This window comes from Schistocerca gregaria, chromosome 8, assembly GCF_023897955.1.
Source record: "Schistocerca gregaria isolate iqSchGreg1 chromosome 8, iqSchGreg1.2, whole genome shotgun sequence".
Classification (NCBI taxonomy): domain Eukaryota; kingdom Metazoa; phylum Arthropoda; class Insecta; order Orthoptera; family Acrididae; genus Schistocerca; species Schistocerca gregaria.
Genome location: NC_064927.1, coordinates 436,177,985 through 436,201,477, shown reverse-complemented (window position 1 = coordinate 436,201,477; position 23,493 = coordinate 436,177,985). Strand labels below are relative to the sequence as shown.

Genomic DNA, 23,493 nt, shown 5'->3' with positions numbered 1-23,493 from the left:
AGTTTCACATGTTTTGGCCTTTATATGATGGTCCCCTGTAGGGTTAGAGCTCCATTCTTCAAAATTTTCCTGAAGAGTGAGCCAATTGGGAGAGGGCGCCTTACATGGTGCATCGTGTCCACCATGCATTGAGATCTGTAGCTCATTTTCTCGTTGTCGCATTTAAGTCCCGCTCATTCTCAAACTCTTGAGCGAGGACACCTTACTGAGTGCGGTTTCCCCATGCACTATGTAGCGTCACTCTCTGCGTCGACTATGACCATGCAGTTCTTTGCACCTGGTTTCCAGCACGGTAGCCAATCTGTTGAGGTGGGGCTGACATGTATCCTGTTGGTTGTAGCCCCTTGACCACACAGGGATCACATGCGATGAAGGGTAGTCAATCATCTCTTGCTGGTTGTGAAACACCAGTAGTCTCTAAGCATACATGAGCTCAATTCAACACACAGAACTACGACCTGAAATCGTTCCCCACACTGGCCACACCATAGGAGGAGTGTCAGGCTAAGGATGGAAGTGGGCCTTACTCGCCCCAGTACCTTGTTTGTTTTTTGTTGAGCATTTAGAGGACAAGTTTGGGGAGGTGAAGGGCTTGCCCAAAATGCGATCTGGGTCAGTCTTGATCAAAACAGCATCCTCTGCCCAGTCACAGGCTTTACTCACTTGTGACAAGCTGGGGGATGTTCTGTAACCATCACGTCCCATAAGAGCTTAAATATTGTCCAGGGTATCATATTTCACAGGGACCTTCTTTTGCAGTCTGACGATGAGCTGTGCGCCAATTTAGAGCAGCGAGGTGCACATTTAGTTCGGTGTGTCCATCGGGGGTTCTGAGAGATAATCGGGTTGCCACTGGTGCCTTCAGGGATGACACATTGCCTGAGAAGGTCAAGGTGATCTACTGCTGCGATGTAAAGCCCCGTATCCCTCCCCTGATCCAGTGCTTTGCTTGCTGGAAGTTAGGCCATATGTCGTCTGGCTATACTTCCAGCATCACATGTCAGGATTGCAGATGCCCATCACATCCCAATACTCCATGTGCCCTGCCTCCCATCTGTGTCAACTGTGTAGAGCACTGTTCGCCTTGCTCGCCAGACTGTAAGATTCTCCAGAAAGAATGGAAAATCATGGAGTACACGGGGGGTGGCACCGTGTTTACTGGCCAAGGCAGAGATATTGAAACTTTCCTGTCTGTTCAACCTGTGCCTCTTAAATACTGGGCCACCACACATTTCAGTGTGGCTCATGATAGTTACCCGGCCATTGTTTTATCAATTTACAGTCCAGGACTTCTCCCATCTATCCACTGGAGAGCACATCACCACCTGTGTAGTAGTTTTCCCCCTCTTCCTGTCACTTCCCCGGCCTCAGGCCGATGGGCGGTTGCCCAGATGGGCCGACTGGATAACTTTCTCTCTTCAGGGTGCCTCTGGCATAAGGCAGTCCCTTGGTAGTTGCTGGAAGCTGCTGGAAGCTGCTGGAAGCTGCTGGAAGCTGCTGAAGCAATTAAGGAGCTTCGGCAAGCTGTACCGTGGCATAAGCAGCACCCTTCCCTGCAGCATCTTATAGCCTTTAAATGGCTCCGTGCCCACGTTCGCCAACTTACCAAACGACGGAAGCAGGAGTTTTGGTCGAGATACATCTCGACCATTAGGTTCCATACGTCACCTTCCCAAGTCTGGGCAAAGATCAAACGTCTTTTCGGCTACCAGACCCCAACAGGTGTTCCTGGTGTTATCATAAATGGTGGTGTGTTTTTTACCAACGCATATGCGAGTGCGGAGCACTTTGCTGAACTTTTTGCTCGAGCCTCTGTGACAGAGAATTACTCCCCAGCCTTTCGCACTCTCAAACGGCGGCTGGAAGGGGAAGTCCTCTTATTCACTAGACGTCACAGTGAATCCTATAACACCCCATTTGCAGAGTGGAAGCTCCTCAGTGCCTTTGCACATTGCTCCAACACAGCTCCTGGGCCTGATGGGATCCACAGCCAGATGATTCAAGATCTCGCATCTGACTACAAGTGACATATCCTCTTCATCTTCAACCGCAGATCACAGGGGTGGGAGAGCACCATCATTCCAGTGCTCAAATGCCTTAAAAACCCACTTGACGTGGATAGTTATCAGCCAATCAGCCTCACAAACATTCTTTGTAAGCTGCTGGAACGTATGGTGTGTAGGAAGTTGGGTTGGGTCCTGGAGTCACGAGGCCTACTGGCCCCATGTCGGGGCGGCTTCAGCCAGGGTCGCTCTACCACTGATCATCTTGTGTTGTTAGTCTGCGATCATAACAGCCTTTTCCAGACGTCAACACCTGGTTGACATCTTCTTTGATTTACGAAAAGTGTAAGACACGACCTGGCGACATCATATCATCGCCACATTGTATGAGTGGGGTCTCTGGGGCCTCCTCCAGATATTTATCCAGTACTTTGTCGCTCCGCATTTTCAGTGTCCAAGTTGGTGCTTCCCATAGTTCCATCCATATCCAGGAGAATGGGGTCCCGCAGGACTCCGTATTGAGTCCGGAACCAGCACTTTACCTCAATGACAATCCACTCACTGTAGAGGAGGCATATCGATTCTTAAGTCTGGTTTTCGGTGCTTGTTTGACTTGGCTTCCTCACCTTTGTCATCTTAAACAGAAGTGTTGGCAGCACCTCAGTGCCCTCTGCTGCCTGAGCAACACCAACTGGGGTGCAGATCACTCAACACTGTTGCAGCTCTACAGAGCCCTTGTTCAATCCCACCTTGACTATGAGAGTGTGATTTATGGTTTGGTGGCACACTCAGCATTACATTTGCTCATCCCATTGTATCATTATGGAGTTTGACTAGCGACAGGAGCTTTTAGGATGAGTCCGGTGACCAGCATACTAGTGGAGGCTGGAGTCCCTCCATTGAAAATCATACGTGCACAACTACTCGTCAGTTACATTGCACAAATTCATAGCTCTCCTGAACATCCTAATTACTGCCTCCTTTTCACAATCAGTGGTTCACCTCCTGCATAGACTGCCTTGGTCAGGGCTGATGCTTGCGGCTCACGTGCGATCGCTTCTGTCTGAATTGGAGTCCTTTTCTTCACCACCTCTCCTTGAGGTCCATTCACGTACACCTCCATGGTGTATCTGTAGGCTGATGGTTCGCTTGGACCTTTCACGTGGCCCTAAGGACTCCGGTAACCCTGTGGCTCTCCGCTGTCACTTCCTTTCGGTTCTTGAAGTATTCCAGGGCTCGGAAGTGGTTTACTCTGATGACTCGATGGTTGATGGTAATGTTGGCTTTGGCTTTGTCCACAGAGGCCATATTAAATGGCATTCCTTGCCCGATGGGTGCAGTGTAGTCACTGCAGAGCTGGTGGCCATATCTTCTGCACTTCAGTATACCCGTTCATGCCCCGAGGAGTCAGTTTCGTCTGTGTACTGACTCCTTGAGCAACCTACAAGCTATTGACCAGTACTACCCTCACTATCCTTCGGTGGCGTCCATCTAACTACCATCGTATGGTGGTGTTTTTGTGGACCCCAGGACATGTCAGCATCCCAGGCAATGAACTTGCCGACAGGCTACACGGAAACTGCTTCTGGAGATGTACATCTCTAAACCTGACCTGGGTTCTGATTACGCAACAGTGTTTCTCGGTTTTGGGAGACAGACTGGCATAACAGTATGCACAACAAACTGTGTGTCATTAAGGAGACTACGAATGTGTATGTCTTCCATGTGGGCTAGTCGCAGGGAATCAGTAGGCCTCTGCTGGCTCCGCATTGGTCCCGCTTGGGCGACCCACGGTTCTCTTGCACCATGAAGACCTGCCTCAGTGTCGGTGCATCACCCAGTTAACAGTGGTGCATATTCTGGTGCACTGTCCCACTTTGACTGTCCAGTGAAGAAAGCTTAGGTTACCAGACTCTTTGCCGCTAATTTTATCTGACAATGCCTCATCGGATGATTTAGTTTTAAGTTTTATTCGTGAGGATGGGTTTTATCATTTGATCTAAGTTTTAGCGCATGTCCTCTGTCCCTCTGTGTCCTCCACCCTAGTGCTTTTAGGCTGGAGGATTTAATGTGTTGCAGAGTGGCTGGCTTTCCTTTCTATTCTCGTGGTCGGCCAGCCTCTGTAACCAGCTTTGTTTTACTCTCTTCTGTTTCTAGTGTCTCTCGGTTGTTTTGTTGTCCTCTTTTGTTCCTTTGTGTTCATTGCCTTTACTTGTTTCTTGTGGTTTTTCCTTCCTTTCCATTTTGTTATACGTCTCGTCTAGTTTATTCTCCTACTTGTGGCATTGTTTCATTAGGAACAAGGGACCAGTGACCTTGTAGTTTTGTCCCTTACCCCCCCCCCCCCCCCCCTCCCTCTTTTAAACCAACTAACCAATAACCCTTTGTGTCTTGAGACAGGTAACTAGAGTTTTAAGGAAATTATCCTTGGAATATACATATTTTTTCTGGTCAGTGCCTTAGTTTCAGCAGCATGTGTGCCCTGACTGTTCTCCTCCTCCTCCTCCTCCTCCTCCTCCCCCCCTCCCCCCTACCTTTTATACCACTGTTTTTTTCAGAGATTTTCCACAAATTATAATTAGTCTTCTTTCCTTCACCAGGTGATGATATAATGACAATGTCCTACAGTGAATCTGATACTACAGTGGAGGTAGTAACAAGTTCTAGAAAAGGATCTTTACCACAGTTGCAGTACAGCAGGGTGAGTGAGATTCTTGAGTCATTTCTTGTAAGTAATTGGTTGAAAATAATGACTAAATTTGTTTTTCACTTTTCAGGAACAACTTATTGAATTTAGCCGGAGTCCTTTAGCAAAAGTAAGACCTGAATGCTTAGACCCTGCGTTTAACAAGTAAGTGGCAGATAAAATATAGAAAAATGTTTCATGGTGTTATCTTCACATGTCTGTTGGTTTCATTTCTGTATCAAAATTTTGTAGTGCTCGTGGTGTGTGGGACCCAGTGCTTTGGCACCTAGAGAGGAAGCGATCTGAAACACCTCCGGATGACAGAGGTATAAGAGGAGATCCTGCAGATACTCAAAAGGTACTTCATCTTTTAGAAAAGAGTTAGTTTTCCATTACCTCTCTAAAAATAGGTATTTTAATATCCATATATGTTGACACTAGGATAACAAGTGAATGTATACATCAGTGCAACTACAAATTTGGTCAAAATATGTTCAGTAATTTGGTAGTCCCACAGATACCAGATTGGAAATTTAAAGAAATAGGTCCGCAGTCTGCCATACCTCACCACTAACTGTCTGGGTGAACGATGAGAGAAAATGAAAGCAAGGGCATTCAGACTCCATTTTGACTGCATTGTGAAACACTTTGCTCAACCAACATTTTAATGATTGTTTTATTAAGCAATTCTTACTTTAATAATACCATACCACTATGTTCATGACATAAAAACAAATTGCATAATTGCAAATAAGAGGAAACAGTTGATAATTTTCGTAACTCGTGTGAAAAAATTATTTCAGTGCATAAATTTGCTGTAATAATAGTTAACAACCAACAACAACAACGTGCATGTACCACACTAGCAAATACAAAATACCCCAGAAGACATGACAATGTACCAAAAATAATACAAGAACAACTTGCCATACAACATAAACTAATAAAACATGTTCCCACATACAAGTATGCACCACAAAATGTACTGGAGAATGATGAATACAAATTATACTGGAACAGATCCATTATAACAGATAAAACAACACATAACAAACCTGGCATCATACTCACCAATAAAAAGAAGAAATCAACACAACTAATCGAAATATCCATACCCGATACAACAAATATACAGGAGAATTTTTTTTTACGACTTATGCAAAATATGATGGCAGATAGCTTTGATGTAAAACAAAAAATAATATGTAAGCTCTACCAAGTGGCTTGTCAGTTTTTCTCAGTGCAAATAGTAAGACAGTGAGATATCTGGTTTGAAAAACAGTGCTTCTGAAAAGCAGTTTAAATAGATTTGCGTGTGGTGTCAGTATATCTAGAAGTGAAACCTAAAAGAGGAATGTAAAAACTTAGAGAAAGCAGGTGGAAACAAATGTGCAATGTGACCACAACTTGTCACTGTTCTGAAAGTTTTGAGATAGGATAAGATTGTGTGTGACATTACTTGAAATTTTCATATTTTCTTAATGAGGAAAAGAGATGAGTAAAAACTAATTCATATAAGAGAACAAATTGTGTGATTATTTGAATTTAGTTTCATTAGATTTGTTTTAGCTGAACTGTGTAAGGAAGTGATAAGTTTATAGCTGATGATTGTAACAGTAGTTCAGGTTTTTGGGATTCTGTACACTAGTAACCTGTAGGAACATAATGAATCTTTAGTGTTGTACAACTTGTCAATTAGTATAACACTATCTACTTTTTCCACAGATGGGAAACTTCTAATAAATTTTTTGCACACCACTCTTAATTTCTCTTATGAAGATCTTCCTCTCACTTCAGTTTTCTTTCATTTGTATTTTTCCACTGCTCATATTTACTTTCCTCCAAAGACTGCTTTCATTTTTCTATAGGCAGTGCATGTTCCCCTTAGTCATGCATGCTTAACAGCTTCCAGTGTCTCATCTAGTAATTCCTACTTTGCAGTTTTTCTCTTTCATTCAAACTCGGCTTCTTTATAGGTCTGTATTCCCTTTAGCTTCCTTCATTTAAGGCTTTGTTTTATTTTCTCATTTCGTAAATTATCTTGGGTGTTACCCAAGGATTCCTTAAGGTAGAGAGCAGTTACCTTCCAAAGAAATGGATTCATGGCTTTGGAATAGTTAATACATAGTAAATCTTTATTCATTTAACTTCTTAATTATGAATAGACTGCGTACCTGAACTAAATTGTATATACTTCATACAAATTTCAATTATTTATGTGAATAGAAATGTTCTTAGGTACTATGAACAGGTCAGTAATTAAAGCAATATCAAGTAGTGTGCCTTACAGAAATGTGGTCTTCAATGTTTCTTCTTGTGATGTAACGGACAAGGAATATGTTTCTTAAATTTGGTTGAAGAAAGCAGTCAGTTCAGTGGAATAATAATTATTAGTGCGAATGGCTCCCATAATTCCTACGGGTTACTGTCTATTTTTTTCTCTCCAAACCTTAGTATATTAAGATTTCTCAAGTAAATAATGTAAATATTCTGTGAAGTATACATATTTCTCATGTTTCTGTTTCTCCCTTACAGCGTAGATCTGGTGATCCAAGGGAACGAATTCGGAAAGAGCAAGACGGTATTATTCTAAGTCCTCAGCGCCGTAGTTTTAACTCGGGGTGCTATGTTGCACCAGCTCAACAAACCCTTGGCCGTCGATCTGAAAGCCCTACAAATAAGTCAGAGCGTGAAAGGTTTGTGAAAATTCTATTAATTGTTTCCAGGCAAGACTTCTGTTAATTGTGGTACATCAAAACATAAATCAGTTGAAAGTTCAAGTAGCAAAACAGTAGTTGCTCTTACGTTCTTTCTGCTATTTGGAGATAACAACATACCGTATAGTGTCTGTCTACTAGTTTGAACTGTGTGCCATTAAGATAACCAAAAATCCTCTTGTAAATTCCAGATTGTTGTGGGGACGAATTAACTTTCTCTACTGGGTTTCGTATAAAAAGCTACCTACATAAGTGTTTAAACAATGGAAAATCCATGCCAGAATGTAACAGTATTATGAGGAGAGTTGCATATGCACACAACAAGACTGTCAGAAAGTGAGCTTCCGGCCAACCAGGGCTTTGTCAGATAGCACGTGCCAATCAGTCTCTGGTGGCTGAAACCAGACTGTGAGCAGCAACACGTGGTGGGAGAGGTAGCTGGGTGGTGAGGGTAAGGAGAAGGCTGGTAAGGTGGGGAGGAACAGCAGGTTAGGGGTAGGAGATGGTAAAGTGCTGCTGTGGGAGCATACAGGAATGAGATGGAGAGATGTAGGGCAGCTAGGTGTAGCTGGGTCGGGGGGGGGGGGGGGGTTCGTGGAAAAGAAGAGAAGACAGAGGGTGCATTGGCGAAATAGAGGGCTGTGTAGTCCTGGAATGGGAACAGGGAAGTGGTGAGATTGGTAAGGAAAATGACTGACAAAGGTTGAGGCCAGGAGAGTTATGGGAATGTAGGGTTTATTGTAGGGAGAATTTCCACCTGTGTAATTCAGAAAAGCTGGTGTTGGGGAACAAACCAGAGGACAGAGGCTGTGAAGCAGTCACTGAAATCGAGAATGTCTTGTTGGGTAGCATACTCAGCAATACGGTAGTCCTGGTCCAGCTCTTTCTCAGCAACAGTTTGTTGGTAGCCATTCACGCAGACACCCAGCTTGTTGGTTGTTGTGCCCACGTATAATGCATCAGTGGTTGCAGCCTAGCTGGTAGATCACATGACTGGTTTCAAAGGTAGCCCTGGCTTTGAGGAATAAGTGATGTTTGTGACAGGAATGGAGTAGATGGTGCTGGGAGGTTGTATAGGACAGGTCTTGTGTCTAGGTCTATTACAGGGATATGAGCCATCAGGCAAGAGGTTGGGAGCAAAGTTGTGTAGGTATGGACAATGATATTGCGTAGGTTCAGTTGCCAGCAGAATACCACTGTGGGAGGGGTGGAAGTGGTAGTTGGTAAAACATTCATCATTTGTGGGCATGGCGAGATGATGTAGAGACTTAGGCTGAGCATGTGCTTTAGTTGTTCCAGTCCTGGGTTTTTCGGAGTAACCAGGGGAATACTTCACTGTGGCTAGATGGTGAGACTTTGGGAGGTAGTGGGTGACTGGAATGATACAGCACAGATATAATTTTGTACAAGATTGGGAGGGTAATTACTGTCTGTGCAGGCCTCAGCGAGATCCTCTGTATATTTTGAGGGACTGCTCGTTGGTACAGATTTGACAGCCACAGGTATCTAGGCTGTATGGAAGGTGGTACTTGGTAAGGAATGGGTGCAGCTGTTGAAATGGAGGTATTTCTAGTGGTTGGTAGGTTTGATACGGATAGAGGTACTGATGTTGCCCGCTTTGAAGTGGTGTCTTGTTGGTTTGAGGAGGACTAGGTAAAATGAATGGAGGAGAAGGTACTGAAGTTGTGGAGGAATGTGTATATGGTGTCATCACCCTCGATCCAGGTCACAGATGTCACATTAGTGAATCTGGACTAGGTGATAGGGTTTGGGATTCTGGATGTTTAGGAAGGATTCCTCTAGATGGCCCATGAATGAGTTGGCATAGGATGGTACCGTGTGGATGCCCATAGCTGTATCCCAGATTTGTTTGTTTGTAGGTAGGTAAGAACTTCAAAGGAGAAGTAATTGTGGGTGAATATATAGTTGGTCATGGTGACTAGGAAGGAGGTTGTCAGTTTGGGATTTGTGGGGTGTAGGGAAAGGTAGTGTTAAATAGCGATAATGCCATGGGCATTAGGGATGTTAGTATAAAGGGCGGTGGCACCAATAGTGACAAGTAGGGCACCATATGGTAAAGGGACAGGAACTGTGGAGTCGGTGGAGGAAATGGTTGGTATGTTTTATATAGGAGGGTGAGTAATAGGCTAAAGATGTTGGTCTAAGAGAGCAGTGTCTCTCAGGGGGCACAGTAACGAGCCACAAAGGTGCTTTCTGGATGTTTGGGTTTATGGAGTTCAGGAAGCATTTAGAAGGTAGGAGTGTGGGCAGTAGTAAGGCTGATGGGAGTGTGGACTCCAGGGAGAGGTTCTGAGATAGCCTTAAGTATTTGAGGAGAGACTGGATTTCTGTAATGGGCTCACTGGCAGTGTTTGTAGGTGGATGAATTTGACAGCTGGCAGAGTCCTTCTGATAGGTAATCCTTGTGGTTCAGAACAGTGATGGAGCCCGTGTCAGCAGATAGGGTTATAAGTTTGGGATCAATTTTTAGATGGTGGATTATGGTTCTCTCTACAGATGTAAGCTTAGAATGAGTGTTTGGGATTTGGGGAATGATGTTGAGGCTAGGTTAAGAAATTCTGCAAAGTTCATGGGGAGTGACTTGGCGGTAGTGGGGCAGATCACTGTTGACTGGAGGAATGAAGAGTGAGGCAGGGTTCAGCATTGGCTTTGGGTACGGTGTGAGTAGTAAGGTTGGTGGTTAAGTTTTTCACTGTAGGAGCAGGAGAAGCAGAAAAGATTTTTATTAAGTCCTGCATGGTGGATTTTGGGAGTGGGGCAAAATGTGAGGCCTTTGAAAGGAATGATACTTCTACACGGGTAAGGCTTTTGGAGGAATCATGACCGTGTGTTGAGTCTGTTTAGGTTTTGGTTTCTGCGAGATGAGATGGCGGGGTAAGTCTGCGAGACAGGGTTTGTCAGCTATGAGTGACCAAGGGGCAGAGTCATAGATTGTAAAGGAAGGTGGAGGATAATGGTGGTAGTCCAAGGTGAGAGTTGGAAGTGAACAGGATGGAGAGGTTTTGAGGTGGCATTGTACATGCTGCTGTAGTTCCTGGAGGTCAAAAGTGTGTGTGTGTTATGGGATCCAGGAATTTTGGATTGCATAACAGGAGAATTTGTGGATGGAGAGAAGGTGTTGCGAGGTGGTTTGGGCGTGATTGCTATGGTTTTGTGGGACTGTTGGTGAGGGTTATAGATTGGCATAATCTGAACAGATTGGTCACTGGAAGGAAAGGTGGCAACCAGAGGGGTAATTTGATGGTAAGGACATTTTGGAGATTCCATGAACCAACAACAATGCAGGTACAGTATATGGGACTGGGTTCCACCGAGGAACAAGGAAAATTTTCTGTATTGACACTGATGAAGCAAGTATCCATGGTGGTGTTTAAAAACACAAAATATTTAAATAACACAGAATGTTTAAAAATGGCAAAAATCACCAAAACACATTGTAAAAATCACAAAGGATGAAGTGAGGGAAAACAAAATGGAATCTGAGGGAGTACACTGATAGTGAAAGTAAAAATGCTGCCTGGCTCAGTTCACTCCTCAAGCCACTGTGATCCAACCCCACTGCCCCCATATCACCACTTGTTAACTTTCCAGAATGTCTTAACTCCAACCTCACCTCACTATCATTTCCCAAATTCCTCAATATGCGTACTAACTTTATATCCTCAGAAAGAACCACAATCTAAAAACTGAACCTAAACTTAAAATCCTAGTTGCTTACAAAGGCTCAACCACTGTTTTGAACCACAAGGATTACCTGACAGAAGAACTCTGCCAGCTGTCAAATTCATCTACCTACAAACCCTGCCACTCCCCATGCTCCTTCCTTCTACATGCGTCTTAAATTCCATAAATCCAACTACCCAGGATGCACTATTGTGACTGACTGTGCCCCATGAGACACTCTGCTCTTAGACCAACATCTTTAGCCTATTACCCACAACCTACCATCCTATATAAAAGATACCATTTCCTCCGCCAACTCTCTGCAGTTCCTGTTCCTTTACCACATGGTACCCTGCTGTCACTATTCATGCCACCTCCCTTTACGCTAACATTCCTAATGCCCATGAACACTGCCTTTCCCATTGCCCCATAGATTTCAGACCAACGATCTCTTTACTAGTCACCATGACCAACTATATCTTCACCCACAATTAGCTCTCCTTTGAAGGTATTACATACAAACAAATCCGGGGTTCAGCAGTGGCTGTCCACATGGCACCTTCTTATGCCAACATGGGACATCTCGAGGAATCCTTCCCAAACCCCCTCACCTGGTTCAGATTCACTGATGACATCTTTGTGACCTGGTTCGAGGGTGAGGACACTATATCCACATTCCTTCAGAACCTCAACATCTTTGCCTCCATTCTCTTCACCTAGTCCTACTCAAACCAAAAGACACCTTTGTCAATGTTGACCTCCACCTCATAGAGGGCTACATCAGTACCTCTGTCCATATAAACTATTGATACCAGGAAGTCCCTTTGATACAGCCTAGCGCCCGTGGCTGTCAAATCTGAAGCAAGGAGCAGTCCCTCTTGAAATCTAAAGAGGGTCTTAGTGAGGCCTGCACAGACCATAATTACCCTCCCAACCTTGTACAAAAACAGATCTCCTGTGCCTTATCTTTCCAGTCACCTACCACCTCCCGAAGTCCCACTGTCTAGCCACAGAGCAGCTTTCTCCTCGTTACTCTGTACCATCCAGGACTGGAGGAACTGAATTAGATTGTCCACCAGTGTTAAGACTACCCCAAATTGTGCACCGAAGTTAGCAGTTTTCAGGAGAAACTGCTTCTGCTGCCAAGTCCCTCTGAGTACTGAGTGCCAAAGCTGCAAGTTGACATCCTAGATAGGCCTCTGTATTGTACATGGCACGTACACTGTCCGTCACTGTTGCTGCTCTGAAAGACTGGGCATGTGGTGCCACCCTTAGAACACCGGCGGCAACAATATATTGCACTCAGACGACTTTCGAACACTCGGACTGACTGCACTGAAGAACATAAAGTTTTGATGTGGGACAGTACAGTGTTCCACATCTTGCTAAAAAGAAATCCATTGTGTCTGTTAATTAAATTATCTGCCAACCTAATTGCAATTGCCCTTTATCAACAGTCCCAGTTTTTGGAAGTGTTGGCAACCATCAGTTTTCTCAAATTTCATACTTTGTCCCTTGCTTAAGCAGTATTCTGCTACTGCCGATTGTTCTGGCTGTTGTAGCCTCATATGATAGCAATGTTCCATGCGCCTATAATGAACTGTTAAAGTCATCGAATAGCTGATTTAAGCGTTCTCACATGGACACAGAACATTGTATACACCAGGCTTGTTGACCACAGATAATCTTTCACAGAGCTGAGTAGTGCCCTCACCTTGGAAGGTGGATGAAACACACTCTTAATGTTAAAACTCCTTAAAATTCTTCCTGTCATAAACAGTATGCCCCCAGCATAAGGAATAAAGGCCATCAATGTATGCTTCCCTTCATGCACCTCCAGTGATTGTCCATACACCATAGCCCGACAAATCTGCTTCTCCAAGTACCCATTTTCCTTAAAAATTCCACTCGAAATTACGTTGGTGGATAATTTGATTAATAGACAGTATGTTTCCTCTCAGCAAGATGTGGAACACTGTACTATCCCACAGCAAAACAGAATGTTCTTCGGTGCAACCATCAGTGTGTTTGAAAATCATTTCAGAGTGCGATATATTGTTGCTGCCAGTGTTCTTCTAAGGGTGGCACCACCTGCCCAGGGTTGGAGGGCAGCAACTGTGATGGGCAGTGCATCCACTGTGTACAGTACAGAGGCCTATATAGGACGTCAATTTGCAGTGTTGGCATCAGTTCTCAACGGGCCTCAGCAGCAGAAGCAGCATTCTTCTGAAGATGGTGAGCAGGTGGATCGCTGAAATATTGAACAGAGTTGATTTTAGTATCTGGCAGCAAATCTGAAGACACTTTAAACAAGCTGTCAAGCTGCGTAATGGCCACCAACAAATTGTGGCCAAGAAACAGCTGGAACACTCCGTTGTTAAACATGCTGCCCAACATGACATTTCAGTGATTGCTTCACAGCCTGTGCCATCTGGATCCTTCTGACCAATGCCAGGTTCTCTGAAAATTGTGCCTGTGGTAACTCTCTATGCAATACATCCATTGTTCCCGTAACCCATCTGGCCTCAACCTTCATCAGTAATTTTTCTTACCCATGTAGCCCCTTCCCAGTTCCCATTCTGGTATTACACAGCCCTCTATTCAACCTAGGCACCCTCAGTCTTTCTACTTCCCTCCTTTTTGCTACACCCCTCCCCCTCTAACCTTCAAATTGCACCTAACTGCCCTACCTTCTCTCCACCTCACCCCCGTACTCTCCCACAAGCAGCACTTCACTGTCCCCAACCCCTACGCTAATCATAATAAATTAAAGATGTTGTGACACTCTAAGATATAGAAATACTTAAAATTCGTGGCTAGATATGAAAAATGAACAAGGATAATATTGCGAAAATTAAGATTTCAATACAGAAAGTAATTCACAAAAAAAAAAGAAAATATTGGTAGTGTGATAGCTTCTGATGTAATTGACATTTATGTAAACTGGGCTGTGTGATAGTGTTGTTCAGTTGTAATGGTACAGGCTGTTGATAATCAAAACTTAATGTTAGTCAAAGAGGCATAAAACCCTAACTACAGTGTTCACACATCATGCTCTTGTTGCAGTATTGTACATGAAGCTATGTTGTATATTGATTTGTATGGTAAGGCCTTCTTTAGGTACCATCTGCAACACTAGTATTAATGCCTAGTGAGCACCATTTGATTTGGCTCATCTTAATAATAGCTAAATTGTGATGCTTAACATGTGGCTGTTCTAATGGGTAAGTATCTATTTGGAGCAATTTTTGGTATTGTGCAAAGAAATAGAAAGGTAACTAGGGAGGCAAGCAGTAAGTCATTGGCAACACTGAGTAGCATAAATAAAAGCTTAAAACTCGACTTTTTTCTGAGCTGCAGCTCAGTTCATAGCAGCAGACATTTTTAAAGTCTTCTCCATGGACATAGGTGCGACATGTTCGCTATTAAAATTCCAACTCAAATGTGGCTCAGCACAGGAGCATCAGAAGCTATATAAAGATCTAAGTAATGGTGTTTCCCTTCACAAAGCAAAGTGTTACAAAGTATGTAGGTGCTGTTGAACTTCGTACTAAGAGGAACTGCAAATTCACAAAAAAACATTTAAAACGGCATAGTGATCACTTATTCATTGAAACAGAAATAAGAGGTGAAGATCTCAATGTGGAACAAGTGATCTTATTAAAAGTAGGAGACATTAGTTTCCTATGTGGTGTAGCAAATGACATTGGTGTTCCTCGGAACACTCTCCTCAAACACATTTTCTGAAGCAGTGTACTGAAACTAAAAATTAGTTGATTCATTAAATTTACAACAGGTAAGATAGCTCTTGAAACTGCCAAGATCAAATGACTAAGGTTGCAGCCTGCAGGGGACTGTGACTGATTGCTCCTATTTAGAAGGCCTGCTGAATTGAGGCAACAGTGGAAATGTTGCAGCTGATTGGACCACTCCAAATGAATCTTTAAGCCACCTAATAACCATGGACAAATGCTGTATCACTGACATGTCAGGCCCTTCAAAGCCTGTGTGTGCTGTACAGTGTCCATCCCTTAGTACAGTGGGTCCAGAAAAGCTGTCACTTCCTCACCGTTGATGGAGTCACTGTTATGTTTGAGTGGGTTCATGGTCACGTTGGTCTGACAGGAAACGAGGCTGCTGCCAAGGTTGCAGTCCCTGTATCTCAGCTGTTAGTACTTACATTCTCTCCAGTGATCTGTGTTGCCGTCCGGCAGCAGGTGGTGCCACTTTGGCATCATCACTGGTTCTCCCTTCATGGAAACAAGCACTGGGTTATTAAGCCTCTCCTAGCAGTTTGGACGACCTCTTGCCGTGAGATCATCATTTTAATTAAGTTGCTTATTGGGCACTGTCACCTTAGCCATCACTGTTTATTAAGTGGTGCTCCTTACAACTTCGTGCACATTGCACTCAGCTTCTGACTATCCGGCATTTCCTGGTGGAATGCCCTTTCTTAACCACTTAAATTCCCATTTGTGTTTGCCATCCGAGTTATCAGCCATTCTAGCAAGCAATGCACAGGCTGTCGACCGCATTTTACTTTTTATCCGTCTTAGCAAGATGGCGAAGGCCACTTAATTTTTAGTTCTGGACTCCTGTTTCTCTCTGATGTATTTCATAGACCTTTCTCAACGTCCCTGTTTTTAGCTGTCTTCACTTCTGTTGGTTGTGATTGATGTGTAGTCCTTTTTAATTCCTCCCTTTGTCTTCACGTTCTGCAGTTTTGACATGGAGCGTATGACCCCAGTTGTTTTTGTGATCTAAAAACAAGACATGAGACAAAAAAGCAAAGCAAGGAGTGCAAGCATGGATTTACTAAAACTAAAATCTGTAACAATACGAGAGAAGGAAAGTTGCTACTCACCATATAGTGGAGGTGCTGAGTCGCGACAGGCACAATAAAAAGATTCACACCATCACAGCTTTTGGCCATTAAGGCCTTTGTCAGCAGCATACACTCACTCTCTCACACACACTCACACACACACACACACAGATATATATATATATATATATATATATATATATATATATATATATATATATATATACACACTCACTCAATCACAACTAGCACACACATCTGCAGATCTGCAGTCTGAGAGCTGAAACTACACTGTGAGCAGCAGCACCATTGCATGACGGGAGTGGTGGCTGGGTGGGGGTAAGGAGGAGGCTAGATCGGCGGGGTGGAGGGGTGATAGTATGGTGGGAGTGGCCTACAGTGAAGTGTTGCAGTTTAGACGGAGAGACGGAGGGTAGGAGAGAAGGTGCGGAGGGGGGAGGGGGTAAGTAGCAGAAAGGAGAGAAATAAAAATGAAAATAAAAAAATTAAGACTGAATATGGCAATGAAATGATGGCTGTCTAGTGCTGGATTGAAGGTGAGGACACCTTATTCACATTCCTCCAGAATCTCAACTATTTCTCCCCCATTTGCTTCACCTGGTCCTACTCGGCCCAACAAGCAACCTTCCTAGATGTTGACCTCCGCCTCAGAGTTAGCTACATCAGTACCTCCGTCCATATTAAACCTACTAACCTCCAATAATACCACCACTTGGTGAGCTGCCACGCGTTTCATACCAAGAAGTCTCTTCTGTACAGCCTAGCCACCTGTGGTCGTCGCATCTGCAGTGACGAGCAGTCCCTCTCTAAATATGCTGAGGGTCTCACTGAAGCCTCCACCGACAGTAATTATCCTCCCATCCTTGTACAAAAACAAATCTCCCGTACCTTATCTTTCCAGTCTCCCACCACCTCCCAAAGTCTCACAGTCCAGCCACAGAGGAGCATTCACCTCATAACTCAGTACAATCTGGGACTGGAGCAACTGAATTATATTCTCCACCAGGGTTTTGATTACCTCACATCGTGCCCTGAAATGAGAAATGTCCTACCCACTATCCTTCCCACCCCTTCTCCTGTGGTATTCCGCCGTCCACCGAACCTACACAATATACTTGACGATCCTTACACAACTCCTGCTCCCAATCCCTTACCTCATTGCTCATACCCCTGTAATAGACATAGATGCAAGACCTGTCCCATGCATCTTCCTACCACCAACTACTCCAGTCAGGTCACTAACATTACCTATCACATTAAAGGCAGGGTTACCTGTGAAACTAGTCATGTGATCTACAAGCTAAGTTGCAACCATTGTGCTGCATTCTATGTAGGCATGACAACCAATAAGCTGTCTCTCCACATGAATGCCGACAAACTGTGGCCAAAAAACAAGTGGATCACCCTGTAGCTGAACACGCTGCCAAACGTGATACCCCTCATCTCGGTGACTGCTTCACAGCCTGTGCCAAATGGATCCTTGCCACCAGCTTTTCTGAATTGTGCAGGTGGGAACTTTCCCTGCAATACATCCTACGCTCCTGTAACCCTCCTGGTCTCAACCTTTGTTAGTCACTGTCCGAATTTTCCATTGTTTGTAGTGTTAATTGTCATTGAGCAAGGTGATGCATAGAAGTTTTTGGGACTGGGATGGTATACTGTATATTCAAACGTACATGGGCAGACACAATAAGAGCATACTACAGAAATAATTTGAAGATATTAAGGGAGATTGTTGCAACAAAGTATTCCAGGGAGCTATTATGGGGGAGGGGGGGGGGAGGGGTGATAATATCCCAGCTAATTCTGTGTTAGTCATATGCTGCTTGTTCAGGCTATTAAATTTTGCGTCATCGTTGTTTTTTCATAAGGCACCTAGTGCCATCTTTCTTACCTTGGGTGAAGAAACTGTGCAGCATGCATTTGCAGACTGATCATGAGGTGGAACATTTTTCAACTGCCAGAATGCAGATGTCATCAGCCAAAGTACCTGCCATTGTTCTGAAAATGTTGCACCATCACGAAGTTTCATCATCACAGGCCTACATTCATTGAGCTGTAATGTATGTATTCCCAATACCTGATAGTATTGCTAGAATTCTGAGGAAGCTATGTTGTGAAGAGATTAGTAACTTTCTTAGTTACTTTTCATGCCAAAAATTAAAAAAAAAAAAAAGTTTATACTGCATTAATCTCCAGTCTGCCTTCGGTTCTGTTCTTTCTTATGGATGAGATTTTCCTATTCTGACCAAAAACCCTTCTAATAATGGTTTTTTGCTACTACTGCACTGCCATGACTTCTAAATTTTTTTACACGAGCAACCCCTATACTTAAAACAGGCAGCTCCAGTTGTCTCAGTATCGTACTTAAGTCTATCACACTTGATTGCTTCATGGTTATGAGTTGAAGCACATGAAAGGGGAGCATTAGTTGAGAAGTGAATGAAGAAAGGGTTATAACCTATCCCCATTTTATTCAATATGTACATTGAACACTCGGTACAGGAAACAAACGATAAACTTCGAAAGGAAATTAAAGTTCAGGTGGAAGTCAAATATGGTTCCACTTCATTAATACGTAAATTATCAGATCTTCCTCAATAACAACTTCACAGTCATCCTGGGGAAGGAAAAATAATTCATTCCACACTCTTACCTGATACCCTTGCCAGAGATGGTTCATACATTAATTAAAATTGTGCCAGGATTACGTTCCCCATTGCTTTAGATGTTTTGGTTTGTTACTTGGTGTGGCAGGTAGGTTAGAGAATTTAAAAAGGCAAATGGATAGGTTAAAGTTATAGTGGGAATTAGCGAAGTTCGGTGGCAGGAGGAACAAGACTTTAGGTCAGGTGAATACAGGGTTTGAAATACAAAATCAAATAGGGGCAATGCAGGAGTAGGTTTAATAATGAATAAAAAATAGTTCGGGTAAGCTACTACAAACTACATAGTGAATGCATTATTGTTGTCAAGATAGACACGAAGCCCATGCCTACAACAGTAGTAAGTCTATATGCCAACTAGCTCTGCAGACGATGAAGAAATTGAAGAAATGTATGATGAGATAAAAAATTATTCAGATAGTGAAGGGTGACGAAAATTTAAGTCGTGGGTGACTGGAATTCGGTAGTAGGAAAAGCGAGAGAAGGAAACGAAGTAGGTGAATATGGATTGGGGGTGAGAAATGAGAGGAAGCTGCCTGGTAGAATTTTGCACAGAGCACAACTTGATAATAGCTAACACTTGGTTCAAGAATCATAATAGAAGGCTGTATACATGGTAGAAGCCTGGAGATACTGACAGGTTTCAGATAGATTATATAATGGTAAGACAGAGATTTAGGAACCAGGTTTTAAATTGTAAGACATTTCCAGGGGCAGATGTGGACTCTGACCACAATCTATTGGTTATGACCTGTAGATTAAAACTAAAGAAACTGCAAGAAGGTGGGAGTTTAAGGAGATGGGACCTGGATAAACTGAAAGAACCAGAGGTTGTACAGAGTTTCAGGGACAGCATAAGGAAACAATTGAGAAGAATGGAGGAAAGAAATACAGTAGAAGAAGAATGGGTAGCTTTGAGGGATGAAGTAGTGAAGGCAGCAGAGGATAAAGTAGGTAAAAAGATGAGGGCTAGTAGAAATCCTTGGGAGACAGAAGTAGTATTGAATTTAATTGATGAAAGGAGAAAATATAAAAATGCTGTAAATGAAGCAGGCAAAAAGGAATACAAAGTCTCAAAAATGAGATCGAAAGGAAGTGCAAAACAGCTAAGCAGGGATGGCTAGAGGACAAATGTAAGGATGTAGAGGTTTATCTCACTAGGGGTAAGGTAGATACTGCCTACAATAAAATTAGAGACCTTTGGAGAAAAGAGAACACTTCCATGAATATCAAGAGTTCAGATGGAAACCCATTTCTTAGCAAAGAAGGGAAAGCAGAAAGGTGGAAGGAGTATATAGAGGGACTATACAAGGTTGATGTACTTAAGGGCAATGTTACAGAACGGGAAGAGGATGTAGATGAAGATGAAGTGGGAGATATGATACTGCGTGAAGAATTTGATACAGCACTGAAAGACCTGAGTTGAAACAAGGCCCCAGGAGTAGACAACATACCGTTAGAACTACTGATGGTCTTGGGAGAGCCAGTCTTGACAAAACTCTACCATCTGGTGAGCAAGATATATGAGACAGGCAAAATACCCTCAGACTTCAAGAAGAATATAATAATTCCAATCCCAAAGAAAGCAGGTGTTGACAGATGTGAAAATTACCGAGCTATCAGTTTAATAAGTCATGGCTGCAAAATACTAATGAGAATTCTGGAAAAACTGGTAGAAGCCGACGTCGGGAAAGATCATTTGGATTCCGTAGAAATATGGGAACACGTGAGGCAATACTGATCCTACGACTTATTTTAGAAGCTAGATTAAGGAAAGGCAAACCTACATTTCTAGCAATGGAGAAGAAATAAAAACTTTGATGTTTGCCGATGACATCGTAATTCTGTCAGACAGCAAAGGACCTTGGAAGAGCAATTGAACGGAATGGGCAGTGTCTTGTAGGGAGGATAGAAGATGAACATGAAGAAAAGCAAAATGAGGATAATGGGGTATGGTCGAATTAAATCGGGTGACGCTGAGAAAAATAGATTAGGAAATGACACTTAAATAACTGATGATGGTCGAAATAGAGAGGATATAAAATGTAGACAGGCAATGGCAAGGAAAGCGTTTCTGAAGAAGAGAAATTTGTTAACATAGAGTATAGATTTAAGTGTCAGGAAATCATTTCTGAAAGTATTTGTATGGAGTGTAGCCATGTATGGAAGTGATACATGGACGATAAATAGTTCGGACAAGAAGAGAATAGAAGCTTTTGAAATGTGGTGCTACAGAAGAATGCTGAAGATTAGATGGGTATATAACATAACTAATGAGGAGGTATTGAATAGGATTGGGGAGAAGAGGAGTTTGTGGTGCAACTTGAGTAGAAGAAGGGATTGGTTGGTAGGACATATTCTGAGGGATCAAGGAATCACAAATTTAGTATTGGAAGGCAGCGTGGAGGGTAAAAATCGTAGAGGGAGACCAAGAGATGAATACATTAAGCAGATTCAGAAGGATGTAGGCTGCAGTACGTACTGGGAGATGAAGCAGCTTGCACAGGCTAGAGTAGCATGGAGAGCTGCATAAAACCAGTCTCAAGACTGACGACAACTTAGTGTGCACGTCTTTCTACTTCACTCTGCTGCTCATATTTCTAATTCTGTCAAAAAACCTGTTTTTATATTAATGATAGCCAAACTGGGGGTACTGTTTTTCTTCTTGATTCTGGCAGTTGTTTTGTTTAAAAAGTTGCCAAGGCATTTTAAGTTCTACAAAACTCATTTGAAAGTACAGTTTCTTCCATAATTCTGGGCAAAACTAACAGAATATATGAAATCATTCGTGGAGTGAAATGCTACACTATTTATTATTTTGCCAGACCTGAACTGCAGGTAAGAGCAATTGATCGAGCCATGTCTCTGATTTCTGAAAATGTGGCTAAGTCTGCTGGGGAAGTTATTTATATAAAACATAAATTGTGGCTCACCAAACAGAGCATATGTATGCACATTGATGTACATGTAGTTTGGTGAGCCATGACACGAGATATGCCTGAACTTCATTAATCCTGCCTGTTACCATACTGTTGATTAAGGGTAGATGGAATGCCCTCTATTAACAAGATTAAAATTTCATTGCATGACTTCCCTGTAATTCAGAAACCACTGTAGCAATGGATATGAATCTGCCGCAGAACATTAAAAGTTATGTTCTTAGTGTATTGAACAGAAATAATTGCATTTCAACCATTGGTTTTGGAAATCCAATTTTTAATCAAAATTTTGTATAATTTTTTGTGCCTTTTCAAAATAATTTCAATTGTATTTGTGTCTATTAAGAAAAGGCAAACCTATGTTTCTAGCAATGAAGCAGAAATAAAATGTATGTTGCAACTCCCTGAAAATCTGACTTAGTTTCAAATGACTGAAGCTTCCTTAATATACATGGTGGTTGTTAGTAAATTTACACTACTTAAGGCAGTGTAGACGGGGAAACTATTTACCATTTGGGTACCCAGCTTCATAGGAATAATCTCCAGACGGTGTGCTGCAGGATTCACATTTTTGGTAGTGTTACTGTCATGATTTGCTGCTAAGTGCCAGTACTGGTCTGTTGAAGGGTTGAAACACTAGCATCATGTGCATTACAGATGCAGGTAGTCAGTCTGAACAAGGTGAGCAATGCTTTACTTATAAAGCTGTTCTGTCAGATCAGCAATAGTGCTGCTTCTGCTGCCATTCATGAATATCAATGCACTAAAGGAAAATAAAGAGGGTTCTCTTTTCGCACAGAGGTTGAAGAGATTTGGAAGTTCAAATTAACTGGCAATTTGGGAATTCCGCATGGGAGAGGCATATGGCCAATTGCACCACAAATTTTTAAAGAAGTTACTGTTGACATGGCAGAGAATACTGGATGCAATGTGCAATCTCAAAGCAGTGTGTGAACTGTCACGACAGCTGAACATTACATGGTCCGTTGTTTGAAAAGTACTGTGAACAGTTGTGAAATGGTGCAGTTCCTGGCTGTCATAACATTGTGAGCAATGTTTCTAATCTAGTATGCAGTTAATTGATAGCCTCCCATGTGGAAATTAAAATGTTACTTTTGGTGATTTGTATGTTACTTTTCTACCGCGTGTCCTTACAGTTGTTTCCACTAAGTTTTTGTCCTATGACTGCTTGTTTTTCATAGGGACCGTTTCAACTACTGGAGGTTTAATTATAACCGTCCTGTATGTCTTATTTTTAATCACTCATAAAGCTGCGCCACATCTTGTATCGTCCTCTTGATCGGACATGTTCGAAAGAACAGATACCATCGGTAACCATGCAACTCGTTAAAATGAAATTACAATGAGTCCCCGACTGGGACTCGAACCCGGGATCTCCTTCTTACGTGGCAGACACTCTATCCATCTGAGCCACCGAGGACACAAAGGAAAGTGCAACTGCAGGGATTTATCTCTGGCACGCCTCCTGCGAAACCTACGTTTTCAATGTATTGTCCCTCACTACATTCGTAGTGCCCCCGCCCATTATACTCATTACTCTCGACACACACACACACACACACACACACACACACACACACACACACACACACACACACACTAAGATGGTATCTGTTCTTTCGGACATTGCATTGTAATTAAATTCTGTTCTCTGTTCTAGGCTCCTTGGTGGCAATTTCTGCTGCATATTGTGCTTTATCAATATGAACCTTCAAGTTCTGATGATGCAGTTTACTCCACAAACAATTCCCATATGCGGTAGCACTTTCACCCTCCCAATATTGCTATCATTAAAAGCATCAAGTGTCTTCCTAACCACAAACATTATTCCGACATGTGATTCCATACGAGATGGACTTATTTGGATTCAATCTGCCTGTGTAGACACATTCAGGATGTGCCAGGTCTCTGTAAATGGGCTTTGACTTCTT

General features: G+C 42.7%; 1 protein-coding gene across 42 annotated transcripts in view; it reads left to right on the top strand.

Annotated features, from left to right (window-relative positions):
* The window catches only part of LOC126283988 (eukaryotic translation initiation factor 4E transporter), a 246,923-nt gene that overhangs the window by 67,434 nt on the left and 155,996 nt on the right, over window positions 1-23,493 (top strand). For all 42 annotated transcript variants that reach the window (XM_049982498.1, XM_049982522.1, XM_049982523.1 and 39 more), the window contains 4 exons: window positions 4,604-4,704; window positions 4,781-4,854; window positions 4,942-5,047; window positions 7,225-7,385. In XM_049982498.1, the coding sequence (XP_049838455.1) occupies window positions 4,604-4,704; window positions 4,781-4,854; window positions 4,942-5,047; window positions 7,225-7,385 (442 nt within the window). The remainder of the gene's footprint in view (window positions 1-4,603; window positions 4,705-4,780; window positions 4,855-4,941; window positions 5,048-7,224; window positions 7,386-23,493) is intronic.